At 56.9% G+C, this 16903-nt stretch overlaps 1 protein-coding gene and 1 long non-coding RNA gene across 9 annotated transcripts in view; both read left to right on the forward strand.

The window, feature by feature from the left end:
• The first annotated feature begins 2310 nt into the window (after positions 1-2310).
• LOC139828283 (uncharacterized) lies at positions 2311-4082 on the forward strand. 2 transcript variants are annotated; one of them, XR_011739719.1, is made up of 2 exons: positions 2311-2443; positions 3755-4082. It is a non-coding gene; the product is annotated as an uncharacterized lncRNA (long non-coding RNA). The 2 variants fall into 2 exon arrangements; XR_011739720.1 differs by lacking the exon at positions 2311-2443 and adding an exon at positions 2464-2680.
• An 8794-nt stretch (positions 4083-12876) lies between these two features.
• The window catches only part of SSBP3 (single stranded DNA binding protein 3), a 52126-nt gene continuing 48099 nt past the window's right edge, over positions 12877-16903 (forward strand). For 2 of the 7 annotated variants that reach the window (XM_071810211.1, XM_071810214.1), the window contains exons 1-4: positions 12877-13099; positions 13211-13283; positions 13473-13534; positions 14208-14292. In XM_071810211.1, coding sequence (XP_071666312.1) covers positions 13044-13099; positions 13211-13283; positions 13473-13534; positions 14208-14292 — 276 coding nt within the window. In that variant the 5' untranslated portion in view covers positions 12877-13043. The remainder of the gene's footprint in view (positions 13100-13210; positions 13284-13472; positions 13535-14207; positions 14293-16903) is intronic. The other 5 variants (XM_071810213.1, XM_065841824.2, XM_065841823.2 and 2 more) reach the window with 3 other exon arrangements.

Below are 16903 nucleotides of genomic sequence, written 5' to 3' on the forward strand. Positions count from 1 at the left end.
TTGGAGATGCTCTTGGGATGCCCCAGGCTGTTCTGTGTTCCCCTAATAAGGACCCTGCTTCCTGCCATGGGATGCACTCATCACCCCCCAGCCATGCAGCCACCCATGCTCAGCACCCCAGAAAGGTTTGCACCTGTGATCCCATACCCCGAGTGGGAACAGGAGTGGGAGGCTGATGCTCGAGGCATCCCTGGCTCCTGGGGGGGCCAAGCACATCTCCCTCTTTGCAGGATGACAGTACGGTACCCAAGGTTGGGCTGCAGGTCTCTTCTCCACGGGAAATGCCCCTCAAAACCTGGGTGCTGGGGGAAAGGAGGAAGAGCAGCACAGCAGGCATCACTATGCAAACAGCTCATTATGGAAAAAGGAGGAAAAAAATTGATACTAATGCACCAGCTCAATAAATCAAAGCCTGTGTCATCTTGCTGCATCAGGAGCTGCTGGAGCTGTGGGGAGGAGAGCCAGACTGCAGCCACACTGCCTGCCCATGCTGGGGGTCCTGCATCCTCCCAAACAGGGGAAGATGACCCCCTGGCCACTTGGGGTCCAGCACTTGGGGTGCTCTGCCCTGAACCTTTCTCCCACCCCGATGGCCTCTGCTACTCGATGGTGGCTGTAGCAGCATCTGCTGTAAGATGGGATGACGGAATGGGGTAATGGGGTGATGACCCCCCCTGAGCTGGGGTCTCCCCTGGATTGGGGCTCTCCCCCGGCTCCTGGTGCAGCATTGGGGCTGCATAGTTCTGCCAGGAGTCCTGTTCCTGGCTCCTCTGAGCTGTCAAAGCTCTACATTTCCATGGCAGTGCTTGGAGTTTAAAGGCAGGGGAAAGGCGGGCGGGGAGGAAGGCAAAGCTCAGGAGTGAGGCAGTGGAAAAGGCTGGGCCAAGGAGCTGTCACGCCATCCTTTCAGTTATTACACACCCCGGTAAGCTCTCAAACACACAGGCTCCACAAGATAGGAGGAAGGCTAATTTTTCTTTAGCTGCAGGCAAAAAAATTCAATTACAAGGTAACCTATTTTTCAACTCCTCCATTGGTATTTACTTAATTTCCTAAGGCCGGCTTGCCAACCCCACAACAGAGAGGAGGAGGGAGGCCGTGTGCCATTAGGCCAAGCTGGGCTCCATCTCATTGTGGGGTTTCTTTTGGTTTTAATTCAAATGTAGAAGTCCAGAGCAAGCATTGTTTATTGGAACGCTTGTTAGCAAATGGGACAGCAGGTGATATGGGACACCAATGCAGTGCCCAACTGTGATGGGGATGGGGAGCACCAGGAGGAAAGGCCGCCAGGAAGCAGGACCTTCTGGAAAAGGTTTGGGAGGTGCCAAGGCACTATCTGCTCATGGTGGCCTGTGTGGGGAGGGACTGCCCAGAGGGGTCCATGAGGACAAGGACAGCTCTGGGGGTCCACAAGGACAGGGACAGCCCCAGGGAGTCATAAGTACAGGGACACCCGGGAGTACATGGGGACAGGCACAGTCCAAGGGGGCATGTGGGGACAGGGATACCCAGGAGCTATATGGGGACAGGGATAGTCCAAGCGGGTGTGTGGTGACACGGACACCCGAGGGTACGCGAGGACAGGGACAGGCCTGGGGTCCATAAACACTGGGACATCCTGGAGAAGTGTGCAGGCACAGGACAGCCACGGGCACAGGACACCATGGGCACATGCGGACACGGATACACCCGAGGTGGGCACAGGACACTGCGGGGGTGCACAGAGTCACTAACACCAGGCACACAGGCATAGGACGCCGGCAGGCACAGGGACATAAGACACTGCCGGGACCGGGGGATACAGGGGCACAAGACCCCGCCAAGGGCGCACAGTGGCAGAGGATCCCGGGGGGCTACACAGACACAGGACGCCCCCGCGGGGGCTACAGGGTCACAGGACCCCGGGGATGCACAGGCACGGGACACCGGCAGGGCCACAAGGACACCTGGGAGCGGGCAGGCACATGGGCACAGAACCTCGGGAGGTTATAGGGGACACAGCACGCCAAGGGCTCTGTTCGGTACCGGTACCGTCCGCGCCGCCGCGCGCCGCCAGGGGGCGCCGTTGCTCCGAGAGGCCGAGCTGCTCCCCCCGCCCTTCCCGCTCCCCCCCGCTGTGCCCGCGGCCGCCCCGGCTCAGCGCCCCGCCCGGGCGCACAGGCGCGGCCTTCCGGCGGCTGCGGCCCGCCCGCCGACGGGGCCAGAGCCGGGGGCGGGGGCAGGGGGACGGAGCCCTCCAGCACCCCCGGGCCCCTCCGGGCTCTCGGGTGGGAGGGGGGGAGAGGAGGAGGGGGCGGGGCGAGCGCTCCACCAATCAGCGTGCGGCGGTTTCAAGAGGCCCCTTCCGCGTCCCGCCCCGCTGCGCTGCTCCGCGGGGGGGTGGCCCCGGCGGGGTCCCGAACGAAACGAAACGAAACGAAACGGAACGGAACGGAACGGAACGGTGTGGCCCGGCCCGGCCCGGCCCGGCCCTCCCCTCCCCTCCCCTCCCCTCTTCTCTCCGCCACTCTCCCTGCCCGGCTCCTGCCTATGCTGCCCAGGCCAGCAAGCCCTGGCGGCAGCCAAGCGCGGGGGGGGGAGGGAAATGCAGCGCACCCAAGGGAATGCAGCCCCACGCGTGGCCGTGACCGTGGGGGCTTGAGGGCAGGCAGTGCAGGGCTTGGCCTCGGCTTTCTGCACGGTAGGGTGGCACTCACCCCTTGCTTATGGCAGGGGCATCCCCTAGCCCTTTATAAATAATGCAGTGTTATTAATTATGCAATTTAATTAATTATGCACATACTAGCAGATTGCTGGTACTATCTTCTTTCGTCAAAAGCCTTTTGCTGGCTGGGTTTTTGTAAGCCTGCAGCCCAGGAGCCGGCATTGGGGAAGGCCTTGAACTGCACACCAGAGCCAGTGATGGCCCTGGTGATGTTTTGGCATCGTGGGTAGTGCACCCCGGATTTTCCAACCGCTGGTGCAGCTGCGTGGGTAAACAGGAAACCCCAATACCGCAATCCCCGTGGGACCCAGAAACCCCAACCCCAAGGAGGGGCGAGTGACTCCTGAAAAATGTCAGTGGTGCCAGGGTGGGAGAGGAGGTGGGTGTCAGCACCCACCGCACTGCCCACGCTCGGTTAATTGGAATGCGAGCCATGCAGAGCACTCTGTACTGGCACTGAAGTGTGGAAATCTCGCCCAGCCGAGGAGGGGTTTCTTCTTGCTGGCGGGTTTGGGGAAAAAAAAAAAAGAATTTAAAAAGCCTTATTAGAAGATAAGGAAATTTTCAACGCTAAATGGTAGGTCCTTGGTAGCAAGCCTGAGTCCAGCCCCTCTCGATGGCTGCTTTGCGCTCCAGGAAGGCTGTGAAATCAAGGAGATGTTTTAGGGGGGATACAGTGAGCGTGTAGTGCCCTGATCTGCTGGGAGTCCAGCTCCCATCCTCCCCATCAGCACCCCCAGCAATTATCACATCCTGGGGTTTGTCTTTTCCACAAGAAAAAGGAGTACTGGGCTGGCAGCAACCTGGAAATTAAGAAAATAAAAATCTATGGTTTGGTTAAAATTCAAAATCCAAGCTTGCTCATAGCAAAGCAAGCTCCTGCTGCTGGCAGTGGTAGCAGAGCTTGGTGGGCAGCAGGTACCAGGTCCGGGCCGGGGGCACTGCGTGCTGTGCAGGAACAGTCTGCACGGGTCCCTGCCCCGCCACCGCAACATGCTGCCCATGTGCCTGCTGCAAAATTAAGGATTTTTTTAAAATTTATTTTTACAGGTGGTGATCCAGCAGAATAGTCCCAATGCATTGAGAGGCATCCTTCCCAGTGATGGGAATCTCAAACAGCCGTGAATGGAAGCTGGCGGGTAGCGTTGGACCATCAAGCAGTGATACACGGAGTTCAGAGAAGGGGCCAGAGGAAGGGGAGCTGCTTCAGCAGGTCAGGAAAGGCCAACTAACTACTCAGGAGCATTTTTGTATCGTCATAAGCCCCATCGGCAGGCCCTGAGGGCTCCTTTCCGCTCCCAGGCAGCCGGGGCTGGGTGAGGGGGATGTCGCCAGCGCAGGCCAGAGGCAATAAAGCGCTTGGAGTGATGCAGCAAAACAGGCTGGAGTCGCGTGTCGAAATAAATCATCCATGGAGGCAAGGCAGAGAGGAGGAGGTTTGCTGCTCCCGTGCCTCCCTGCATCGAACAAAGCCTCGGATTGCCCAGGCGGGCAGAGAGCTGGGGCAGCATCCGGCTGTCCCGTGGCTCCTGCTGTCCCGCAGCAAAGCCAGCTCTGGCTGGGCGTTCTGACACTCCTGCTCTCCTGGGAGCTGGTTTTCTGTCCCTTCCCAGCTCCATTGGCTTCACCTTGTGGCAGGCAACACAGAGAGCTGCCAGGAGTGATAAAATGGCTGTGCCCCAAATTTATGGAGTTTATCTGTGAATAACTCTTGGAGGTGAAGCGGCCTTTGAGCTGGGGAGGAGGAGGGCCTTATTTCGGGATAAACTCCCTCAGGAGCTATGCAGGACAGGCAGGAGCCTGTCCGCAGCCCCAGAGACTAGCAGAGACGTGCCCTGTGGCCCCCAGCCCCCCCAGCTCATAGGGACAGAGCATCACTGCTCTCTGCTTGCCCACGCTGGGGAAAGCCAAAGGCTCATTTCCCATCCGCAGCGTGTTTATTAGGAGCTAAGTCATGAAGAGGCTTTGGCACATCTCCGTTGCTCCTGTGGAGTGTGTTTAGCACAGTGGAGATCGCTGCTTTTTCCAGCTGCACGTGTGTGCCCAGGGTTTCCACACTGGCCAGGCATTGCTTCCCATGCTCCGTTCCCACAGCAAACTGATCTCCCCCCCGCCAAAAGTTGTATGGATGGGCTATGGAGCAGCATCCCGGTTTCTAGGGAAGCACAGCTGAGGCTGAGCAGTCTCCAGCATCGCCCCCCTCCCCGCTCTGCTGCAGTAACATCCGTCCTAAGTTTTCTGAGCCTCTTCTAATTTTGGAGGCCGTTAGCAAAGCAGGCTCTGCTGCAGCCAAACGAGACTGCCAATGTTTCCTTTAAAAGCTGCTTTCATTCCGAAGGACTCTTCTAGATGGTTTGCTTTTAATAGCAGGCTGCAGGGTGCAACGCCCAGCTGGTGGCCCGGGCTCTCCCTGGTTCAGGAAGGGACTGGGTGATGTTGGGTGCAGGATGGAGCCTTGCCTGGAGCCAAACATACCCGTCATGGGCCATGGCCATGCACCATGTGCACCCCCTTCCCAGTTCAGACCAGCAAAGCTCCTCACTTCCTTGCAGAGCTGACCACCCCACAGCCCATCCCTCCTCTTGGGGAAATCTTTAAGGCAGATGGGGCCAGGTTCACCCCCTAATTGTGCAAAGAGCTCAGAGGAGAAGAAGAGGCCAGAGAAACGAGTGGAGAAACGGGAGCCTGCGAGGTCAGTGCTGGTAGGTGTGAGCGCTTTGAAAAACCCAATTGCTGCTTCACTATAACCAGATTCGAGAAATGAAGCTGAAGTGTGAAAAATGAAAGCGAAAAGATAGGAACCAACCCACGGCTATTTATTCTAAAAATACTGACCTAAATACTTAAGCGCACATATAAAAGTAGTTGTCTTTGCTGATTTCCTTTATGAAAATCTCCTGGTTTGGTTATTATTTCACTCAGAAACCAGAAGCTGAGGCTTTTTGGAGACACTGAAACTGTGTCCTAGCCTGGCACTTCCAAAGAGTCTGCTGTATCTCCAAAACTGCTCTGAAAGCCCAGCTTTGAAATTCATTCATTAATCTAACAAGGCGCTGTGGTTAGCAGGCCATGCCCCTGCTGATCAAACCAGGAGAAGCTTTGGCTGGGTCTCATGCGATGGCTCTCGTGTTTGTCACCAGCTGGGACAAGGGTGGTAGCTGGGAGAACACTGTGGGCACAGCAAAACCCTGGAGGCTGCGCCCCGAGCATAGGCAGCACTTGCAGCAGGATGAGATTTTGGGGCAGAGGGAGGTGCTGGGGCATGGAGCATCTTTTGGTTTGTGGTGTGGGCAGAGCTGGGCAATAGTTCCCATCTGGGCTTGTGTACACATCTGGGCTATTCACATCTGGGCTGTTGTTTTACCCTCCGGACTGTTGTTTTAGGCAACCACAAGCCCCTGCCCCCTCCCCATTAATCCAGCAGCAGCCAGGGAGAGGATGTGAGGGGGCTGTCAGCAGCCTGAGCACTAAGCCTGGTTTAGTGCAAAGGTCCGCAGGGCCAGCAAGCCAGCCAGCACAGCACAGTGCGTCACAGAGGAGCATCACTGTCCTGCAGGCAGCCCTCTAATTAGATATTTTGGCATTTCCCTCATCCTTGGAGGTGTCTGGGCCAAGTACCAAGGCAGATGGGGAGTAAAACCCAGGCGGGGGACCCTGGGCAGTGCATGGGGACCCCTGTGCAGTCACGGCCCCCGATGTGGCACTGCGACCCTGCTCTGCACGTTTTTCCCGGGGAAGATAATGGACGTGCATTACGCGTGGAGGCAAAACGGATGGAGGAGCGGGCAGGAGTGCTGGGTCAGCAAGTCATGCAGGCTCTACACAAATGAGGAGTGCTCAGAGGGAGAAGGAGGAGACCGGGCTTAAAACAGTAAAGGTGAAAGCTGGGGAGGAGCAGCTCCCTGCCTGAAGGTTAGAGAGGGGAGCTGGTCACAGCATTTCCATGGGACAAAGCGAGGGTGCAAGCCAGGAAAACAGGGGCTGGATGAAAAGAGGGGGTTTTTTGAATTAGGAAAACGGGTGCCGAGTGCAGCGAAGGGATGGGGAAGGTCGCATGGTCTTGAGCTGGTTTTGAAACCTCAGAGGATGCAGCAGAGGCAAATGTCCCAGAGGATGCTGACTCCAGTGGGAGGCTGCTCCCCTCTCTTCCAGTTCCTGGGGTTCCCCTTTCTCCCAAAAAGCTCCTGCGAACATCAGAAAAAAACCCATGTGGGCAGTGGAGCCAGTTGGGCCACAGCTCACTCTGCAGCAGCTTTTTGCCTAAAATAAGGCTGCTAAAATATACGTACTGCCACTGTGCTGGCAGCAGGTTTACAGCTCTACCCGTGCACATGGCCACCCTGGTTGGGAGCACCTGTGGGGCCAGTGGCAGCAGTGGGGACATCTGCTGTGAAACCCAAGGTCACCCTTTGGCCAGCTCCGTGGAGCATTTGGCAAAAGCGGAGCCAAAGAGACGTTCCTGTCCATTGCAGGGTGCCGGCGGCGGTGGCTGGCTTGGGGCACCGTATCAGGCAGAGACAGATGGAAGAGGCGGCAGATAAGGGACTCAGGCTGGGGAAGAAACAGGACTGATAGAACCCAGAGGCGCTTCCGCCTCAGAGCAAGGAGGCTGGACCCAGCAGAGCTGGATTTAGGTCCCCGAGCTGGTTTTGGCTGGGATGGAGTTGGTTTTCTTCCTAGTAGCTAGTATGGGGCCATGTTTTGGATTTGTGCTGAAATGGGTGTTGATAATATGGGAATGTTTTTGTTGTTGCTGAGTGGTGCTTGCACAGAGTCAAGGCCTTTTCTGCTCCTCACACCTCCCCACCAGCAAGAAGTTGGAGGGGCATAGCTGACCAAAGGGATGTTCCATACCATAAGATGTCAAGCTTAGTATAAAAAGCTGGGGGAAGAAGAAGGGAAATGTTTGGAGTTATGGCATTTGTCTTCCCAAGTAACCATTACAGTTGATGGAGCCCAGCTGTCCTGGAGATGGCCAAACACCTGCCTTCCCGTGGGAAGTGGTGAATTAATCCCTTGGTTTGCTTTGCTGGCATGCACAGGTCTTGTTTTGCCTGTTAAGTTGTCTTTACCTGAATCTGTAAGTTTTCACACTTTACTGAATCTCTCCCCCATCCCACCAGGGGGAAGTGAGTGAGCAGCTGTGTGGGGTTTAGCTGCTGGCTGGGATTAAACCATGACAATCCTGTAATGCTGGCCAGGCACCCACTCCCCACATAAACCCCACCTTGCTGAGGGCAGCAGGCAAGGAAAACAATGACCATCCTCTTTTCTACAGGGGCTGCAGGCACACATAGCTCTGCAGCAACCCACTGGGAGGGTCTCTGCTATACCATTGCCATAGAAGACCTGTGGGAAGTGCTTATACATAACACCCTGCAGCATTCTCATCCCATGCCAGTGCCCTTCTCGGCTCCATGTAGCTGCCACCGGAGCCCAGCCACAGGGAACAAGCAGGGACATAGCACATCATGACAATGCCACTCTCACTGGTAAATGCCAGGCTGGGGATTATCACTGTACCACTGCTCTTGTATGCTGGTTAGCTTGGGGAGAGGATATTTAATAGCAAAACATCCCTTGCAGGGAGATGTTGGCTAGTGGCAAGGTGGGTGGAGACCATGAGGACCTGACCTGGCACTGGCAGGTGGTGAGCAGAGGTGACACTTTGTCAGGGCTATGGGATGATAGAGGTCTGACATTTTGGCGTTTGCCTCTGTGCAGCCCATCCTGTTCCTCAGGAGCCCAACCACACCTTGGAGCGCAGATTTGGGATGCACAAGTTGTCCATGCTCCTCAGATGGGGAAGTTCTGTTCTGCAGCTGTTATCTTTGGTGCTATCTCCCTTTGAGCCATCTCTCTCTGTTCATCTCCTAAGAGTAAAAATCCCAGGAGTGCCTGCTCTGGGAATGCAGCTTTCTGTCCCAGCCTTCCTGAATTCAGGGGAAGTCCGGAAGCCTCATCCCCCATAGAATCATAGGATAGTTTGGGTTGGAAGGGACCTTCAAAGCTCATCCAGCGCCACCCCTGCCATGAGCAGGGACATCATCACCCAGCTAAGGTTGCTCAGAGCCCCGTCCAGCCTGGCCTGGGATGTCTCCAGGGATGGGGCATCCACCACCTTTTTGGGTAACCTGGGCCAGTGTTTTACCACCCACAGTGTAAAAAATTCTTCCTCATGCCCAGCCTGAATCTCCCCTCCTTCAGTTTAAAACCATCACCATGGGTGCTGCTCTGGCCTTTGCAGGGGCTGCCGGCAGCCCAGGTGATGCAGGTATTGCGGGTGAGGAATCTGAGCTGGGAGCTGCCAGGGAAGAGCTGCCACGCTTTACATTCACAGCCCATCTATTTTGCAATAACTTCACCATGATGTTCCCACGTAGACAAGCCTAAGCTAGCATAGATAATGAAATGGGTTAAAGGAGACAGGCGGAGGGAGAGGAGAGGAGCCAGCAACTGGTAGTAAATCAGGGAGAGAACAGGGTTACTTTAAATTCAAGGGCTCAGTGGCAGGGTGAGTTTGGTTTATGCTGAGAGGCATGGGGTTTAGAAGGTGAGACGCAGTTTGGGAAGACCGAAGTATCCCCTTGGCAGGGCCACCCACCTGCCTGTGTGTTCATCACCCCCTGTGCTGCGCCTCCCTGTCCCCCTGTGCCTGCCCCACCAGTGTCACCAGAATTAAGCAAAGCCAAGGGCACCCATCCCAAGTGTTAGAGGGTGCTCGCAGGATCTTGAAGGAGCCGCTGGCCTGGCAGGAGAGGCAGTGGGCTCTGCTCTATGTGGGGAGGGTCCTGCCTGCGCCCATTGGATTGTGGTTGGAGCCCAGGGGGACCCAGCTGCTGAGGTTCCCTCACCTTTGGCAGGGGTTTCCAGGCAGTCCAAACAAGCTAATTAAATCCTGCCCTGCTTAATCAGAACCATTGAACACCAGTCAGAAGAAATTAATCCCATGTTTTATTAGATGCTGTTTGAAGTCGTGTTTGGCACCTCATCCTGGGTTCTCATCTCCTCCTGGGGAAGGAAGAAGGACATCTGCAGAGAAGAGCGAGGGTGCAGCAGATGGCAGCGGGAATGATTCAGGGGCTGGAGGAAGGAGCTTCGACTCCAGCGGCATCCCTAGGGGGAGGATGGGGGCTGAGACACCTCTCCCTGCATCCCCTGGCCCACCTCTTTCCCCTGGCTGAGAGTCAGGAAGCCAGGCAGGCATCCCAAAAATACATGTTCCTCCGCATTGCATGCTAATGGCTCTGTGCGAGAGGTCCCACCGCAATTAAAGCACACGGAGCGTTAATATGCAACGTGGCGAGGCCACTCTTCCCACAGCTGCTCCCTCCCAAACCTGTCCTTCCTGCTGTGCATCCCTGCCCACGGGGATCCCACAGCAGCCCCGGCTGAGCCGCCAGCAGTGCCCGGTGCGTTCATCTCTTGTCCCTGCTGTGCCCGGGGGACGCTGCCTGTTTCCCCCCGGCACCTTCTCCTGCTTTTGGGCTTGGTGGAGTGGGGTTTGTTGGGTACTGGGTGGGTGCTGTGCAACACAGCCCCGACCAGGGAGAAATCCACAGGTGGATGGTTAAAACCAGCTTGGCTCTTGGTTTCGATTTTTTTTAATGAATTCTGGTGCCTTAATTGCTGCATTCCAAGAAAAACTCCTGACAAAGAGAAAGCCAAGCCAGGTAGCCCACAGGTTGCCCGCCGAGCCTTGGGAGTGCTCGGTAGCCTCAGTATGTCTACCAGTGGCTCGGCTAGACAGAGCTGCTGGCTTTGGGTATGGGGATTTCTTTGGGTGTTCTTTGTTTTTTGGTTTTTTTTCCCCAGTTTTCCTGTCACAACTTGCGCTAAAACTTTGCAGAGCCATTTAATTGCATTCTGTGGTGGCAATGATATGAAATTAGTCTCCCTTCTGATCTTTAGCTAAGTTGGTCCAAAGCGCCAGCTTTATAATTTGCTCTAATCACCAGGTCGCGGAAGATGCGAAGGCAGGGCTGGTACCCTGTGAATTCATGCGGGCTGCGAGTTTCCACCCTTGCTGTGTCGGTCTTTGGTGGCTGGTAGGTCAGGATGCCAACAGGGAGACTTTTTTTTGGTGCCACTTATGGGAAGCTTTCCATCAACTGCTCTTCTCCATCTCCCCTGGCAACAGCCGAGAACTGGAGCTGGTCCGGAGAAGAGCAGGGAGAACTGAGGTGGTTCCCTGGCCCCCCCCAGGCTGCTCTCACCTCTGAGAATCTTGGCAACGTCCTCCCCTCCTGGGTGGAGACCAGAGAGCTGAAGGCACCTAAGGAGGCAAAGATCCCAGCTCCCATCACATCTCCCTGAGCGGAGCTTCATGTCCCAAACAACCCCAGAGGTCAGGGACAGGAGGTGACCAGGTTCTGGCTATCAACCTATGCCAGAAAATCACAGAGTTTAAAGCAAACAAACTGTTGATGAACAGGAGCGGAGCACGGTGATAGTCTGGGCATGGAGAGGCCCTTTTGCTGCTCAGGGCATGGCAGCCATGATGCCAGCGGCATTAATGCTTTCCACCTCCACACAGAAGGTACAGAATATGAGAGTATTATTTTTAACCAGGGATATTTAGCAGATGCCTCACATGCTGCTGCAGGGTCAAATTTATCCCATAGCCTCAGTCCCGGGGGAGGCTCACGGTTATTTTTGAGTCCATCTGAGCAGCAGAGGGACACGAAGGCTCAGGAGACACGAAGTCTGGTATTTGCCTGGCCCGGCTCTCTGATCTGTGCTGCAGAGACGTGCATGGAGAAAAGCCCCAAAGCCAGTCTTGTTGTCTCCACCATCACCTCGCCCTGCAAAGCAAAACTTGTGCAAAGTGCTGGGTTTTCTCTTCTCAAGAGAGGACCTCGGGTGCCTTCAAGTTTTGATCCTTTTCAACCTACCGCATTGCAAGATTTTTTTTTTTCCTCCTGTTTGTTTTAAACCTTGCTCTAAAGCGAGTTTGGCCCTGCTCAGGCAGGTCCCAATAGCCAGGAATATTCCCACGGGGAACAGCAGGGCTACCTGCCACTGGAGGAGTCATTCCTGCACCCCACGGCTCCCCACATTGCTGCCCCACATTGCAGGAGGGTCACTGGGCACACACAGCCCCACTCAAAACTCTCCAAGCATCTGCAGGACGAAGCTTGGTGTATGTAGCACCCTCATTTTAACAAGCAGTAACTAACATGCAGCCTCCATCTCTGCTGGTTTTTGTTCAGCGAGTCACTTTGGAGGTAGAGGTGAGGCCGGGGCAGGGGGGAAGAGCTCTGAGCAGCTCTTGTGTTTTTGTGCTGCTCCAACCTCTGTTCCCGTGGAAACTGCCACAAGCACTGGGCACTTGGACTCCCAGGGTCCTGTAGGAATGGGGCAAGGGGTGCCAAGCCCCCCCCAAAAGCACGGCTGCCTTGGGGTGCACGTGGCCTTGCCCAAGCCCCCGACGAGAGGCAAAAGGGCTCCCACGGCCCATTTCGGGGCTGAGACCCCCTCAGCCAGGCCAGGGCTGCAGCCAGCCCCACGGGGGTGGCTTCCCCCCTTGATTTTAAGGGCAGCGAAGCACAACAGGCAGCAGAGGCTCCAACGCAAGCCTCGCCCCGTGACCAGAGGCGCTGGAGTTGGCAGCCGGGGCGGGGGGAGCAGCCCCAGGCTGCCCTTAGGTCTCCTGGCCCTGAGATCACCGCCCGCACCGCGGAGTTGGGGTGCGCGGCGCCGGCCGGGACTTGCCGGGGCTGGACCGGAGGTGGTGGGGAGCGGGCACCGGTCCGATCCCCGGCGGGTCCCGCCCGGCGCCGCGGCCAGAGGCAGCACCCGCCCGGGCACACCGACACACTCCCCCCCCACCTTCGTGCCCGGCGGGCGGTTTCAAGTCCCCCCTTCCGAGGTCTCCGCGGCGCCGACCAATCAGCGAGCGCTGCGCGCCGCGGCCCGGCGCCTTAAAGGGCCATGGCGCGGCGCCGCGCTCGGCGAAGCACGCCGCCTGCGGGCCGGGACGGGGGGACGCTAGGACCGCGCTTCGCCGCTCTCCCTCCCTCCCTCCTTCCCCGCCGCGGGAGGCAGCCCGCCGCCTCCAGAGAGGGGCGTGGCGCGGGTCGGCCCTGCCCTTCCTTGGCGGTGATTGGCGGGAGCGAGCGCCCGTCGGCGGAGGGGGGGTGGTGCCCAGCGCGGCCACGTTCGGGTGCGCGGCCAGCGGCGCGGCGGGCGCAGCGAGCGGCGGCGGGGCGATGGGGGCGCGGCGGCGGCCGGCGCTCTGACAGCCCCTGGCGCTCCTTTCGCGGCGGGCAGAGCGGCTCCCGGTGGTGGTGGTGGCGGCGGCGGCGACGGCCGCCCCCCTCCCTCCTCGGCGCGGACCATGTTCGCCAAAGGGAAGGGCTCGGCGGTGCCCTCGGACGGGCAGGCGCGGGAGAAGTAAGCGCGGCGGCGGCGTGGGGAGCGGGGTGGCGGCGGGGCGGCTTTGTGCGGGGCGGGGGAGGGAACTCCTCCTCTTTCTCCCCCCTGACTCGCCGCTCGCTGTTGCAGGCTGGCGCTGTACGTCTACGAGTACCTGCTGCACGTCGGCGCCCAGAAGTCGGCGCAGACCTTCCTGTCCGAGGTGAGCCCCGCCGCCCCCCGCGCCCTTTGTGCGCCGCCGCACGCACGCCCGCCCTCCATCTTGCGCGGGGCGGCGGCGGCGGCGCCGGGGGGTCGCCGCGCGTGGGGGCCCACGCCCACTCGTGACCACCCACCACCACCCCTTCCCATCCCCCCCGCCCCGTCCTCACCCCCTTCCTCTTCCCCGCAGATCCGGTGGGAGAAGAACATCACTCTGGGCGAGCCCCCCGGTTTCCTGCACTCCTGGTGGTGGTAAGTGCCGGAGGCGGCGTGGGGGGAACCGTTCTGGCGGGTGGGAGCATCTCACGGTGCCCCGTGGCGGGTGGGAACGGCCGGGTAGCCCCGGGGCGCTGGGGGGGTTTGCACCGGCGGAGCGCGGCCCCATGGGGTAAAGCCCCGGCCAGGGCGTGAGTCAGCAGACTGCCCCGGCTCCGAGCCCCAAGCCACCCCGGCTCCACACTCGCGCTCCCCGTGGGGTGCCAAGGTGCAGCGGGGGAGCGGAACCACCCCTGGCCCCGCGGGAGCAGACAGGCTCCGGGGCAATGGGCAGGCCTGGCAGCCCTCGGTGGGGCCCTCGGGACCAAGTTGTAGTGGGGCCACTGGGGTTCTCCTGCCTGGGGGATGGCAGGGTGAGGTGGCAGCACTGCTACCAGGGCTGGAAAAGTCCATGAAGTGTTTGGGTTGTTACCCCTTAAAGGCTGTTATTGCCTCTTAAGACACTCAGCATCACCCATCCTGGGGATAGCACCAGGTCAGGCACTTCCAGAGGTCCAAGTGACATCATGCATGGCCAGATCTGGCTGGAGTTCCCTCCCCGACTGTGGGTCCAGTGGGGTGGGAAGCTGCTCACCTCCCATGACCCCCCACCTCATCTCAGTGTATGATCCCTGATGATTAACTGCCTCCTCTCTTGACCACCACACAGTGTGTTTTGGGACCTTTACTGCGCAGCTCCCGAAAGGCGAGACACTTGTGAACATTCGAGTGAAGCGAAAGCCTTTCATGACTATGTGAGTAACAAGTTTCTAATCCTCATGGTAATTACAGTGTTGGGGAGCTCCGGCTTCTCTGGCACACCGACAGCCAACGTAACCGACTGGCAAAAGCATGTTTTTTTTAACCAACAATGTTCTGATTTGACTGAACAGTATTTCATAATGTTGCAATTATGTAAATTAGCTCAGATATTTATCTTAAGCACTTAAAGGTGTACAGGCTACTGGTAGAACTAAGCAGTTTTGCATAGTGATGGACATCAAAGTGTTTACTATAGGATGGATGGTGAGATGTTTCATGCTGAGGACACCTCAAAGGGTGGGTGGGGGTTGGATTGTGGAGGGGTGAGTCCACAAAATGCCATGGAATGCCCCAGTGAATATCTCCTTGCCTTTTGCAAGGCTGGGAGCCTTCTTGGTTGTCTGAGTCCTCCCTTGACACCAGCAAGGTGGAGACGTTTGCTCATTGAAGGTGGTGTTGTGGACCCCGCTTGGTTGATGGTGTGAATCTCATCCATCAGTATTTTGGACTGTTGTCCAGAAAAGTGTTAGCATGACCCAGTGATGATGCTCCTGGGGTAGCATGCTGGGGCTGACGTGCTTCCCAAAAAGACGTGTCTTGGCGAGCGTGCATGTTGGCTGTGGTGGGTGATGGGTGGGCTGCCTGCTCCTGTCCCGTGCATGTCACCTGCACCAGCAGCGTTGGGAGGAATTTGCATCAAAGGACTAGTCACCTGGCTGGGGGCTTGGACCCCAGTCGAGTGAGTTTAAACCCTGCAGCAGGAACTGGTTTTGTCTGCTCCTGGGAGTCAATGGTATGGAAACCGTTTTTTCCTCTCTTCCCAAGTTTCTTGTTGCTTCATCATGGCTGGGTTGGGGTGTTGCGAGGGTTTGCTGGTGAGCAGCATGGGGTGAGCGTCTCGGGGACCTCTGTGGTGCTCTGGCATGCCGGTGGTGGATGTGGCGGTCACCCTGGGGCACAGGGGAGCCTGGGCTGGCTGCCAGGCTGCCTCTGCTCTGTGCCCAAGGTCGAAAAATGCCTGTCCTGCCCAGGCATGGGGGAATCAGCTCTGGGTGTTTGCTAGGTGGGGGTTTGTCCATCCGTCTGTCCATCCTTGCGGCCACTCTCTGCATTGCTTGTTTATACTGGGTCGGATTAAGATGGTGAACTCCTAAACTGAGGGTCAGAGTTGGCAACCAGCGGCACGTCTACCAGTGCTTGACTGGTTGTGGGCAGCTGCTCATTTCCTGGGTGTTTTGGGCCAAATTCTGGGGATTTTTAAAGCCCAGTTAGGACAGCAAGCTCATCAGGAGCAAGGCTAAGGTATATCTTAGGGCAGCAAAGCCACAGGTGAAGATGGCATTAGCAACCAAGACATGGAAATGCTCCATACACAGCAGTCTTCTCATCGTGTCTGAGGATTTAGTGTATTTGGAGAAATTAATCTTTTTTTAGCTTGGTAATAATTCTAACAAAAGGCCTGAGTGCATTAGATGATTCACATAAACTTCTTTAATACACGTTGCTTTAAGCTTACAGTAAATAGACACAATACTGATTGTTTTTAATTCTTGGTGTAATGCAGTTTTGTAACAGCCCCAAGTGCTTTACCTTTTGGGCTTTACCGCCAAGACTCATAAGAAGATGTTTTTTCTCTCTTCTGCTGTGGCTTGGTGGCATTGGTTTTGTTTTCCTGGACATGTTTTGGCCCCAAAACGGGTTGTTCTTGATGTGGCCGGTGGTGGAGGCTCTCGGTGCAGTCCCTCTCTGAGCCTCAGTGTTTTCCCAGCGCAGTGTGTACTTTACAGGGCGAGGGCCCTACCTGGCGAAAACTTTATTATTGACCAAAGAACTGAATGATAACTGGGGATATATGAATAGCACCTTGTTTCTTGCCAGCCTTGGTGCTGGGGTGGGCTAGCAGTGCTGGTGAGCGCAGTGGCCGGGCTTGCCGATGGGCACCGGAGCAAGAGCGCAGGTTTTTATCAAGCACCAAACCACACAACCCATCAGCGGTGCATGGCAGCTAAAATGGGGTATGAGCCCTGAGTGGGACTGAACCAGTGAGTCATGAATCAGTTTATATGGTGGTTGTGGTTAAAAATATCCTGATATAAGCCTTGGCCCAGATTGGTAGAGCATCATATTTACACTTAGCCGACGATGGACAACCTGTGCACTGCAAGCTCAGTGTTTGCCCAAAATACGGTGTTTATTTACCCAAAAATTATGTATTTACTGTGCTGCTGGAAGCACGAGTCAGGAGGATGCTCTGGGAGCAGTGTGGCGGTGCCAGACCAGCCGGGGTTTGGCACGCTACTGTCCCGTAGCCAGCACTGGTGGGGTGCTCGCCCAGGAGATGCATCTGCAGGAGGGAGAGCAGTGCACTTCATTAGCGGGATGCTAACGGTGGCATTTGCATGTTGTGTTATTTCCACTTCACTTCCCAGTGTAGCTGTATGCAAACTATTAGGAGCAGCAGGACAAATCACCGATTTCCCCTTTCGGTTTTTAATATTCAACTCTTTGGTGGGGGTGGGGGGAATGAAATCCCACCTCTCTTCTTTTTTTGTGAAGACCCTTGAAAGCTGTAGGCTCTTACCACAGCTGATAAATGTTGCTTTT

This window comes from Patagioenas fasciata, chromosome 6, assembly GCF_037038585.1.
Source record: "Patagioenas fasciata isolate bPatFas1 chromosome 6, bPatFas1.hap1, whole genome shotgun sequence".
Taxonomy (NCBI): Eukaryota; Metazoa; Chordata; class Aves; order Columbiformes; family Columbidae; genus Patagioenas; species Patagioenas fasciata.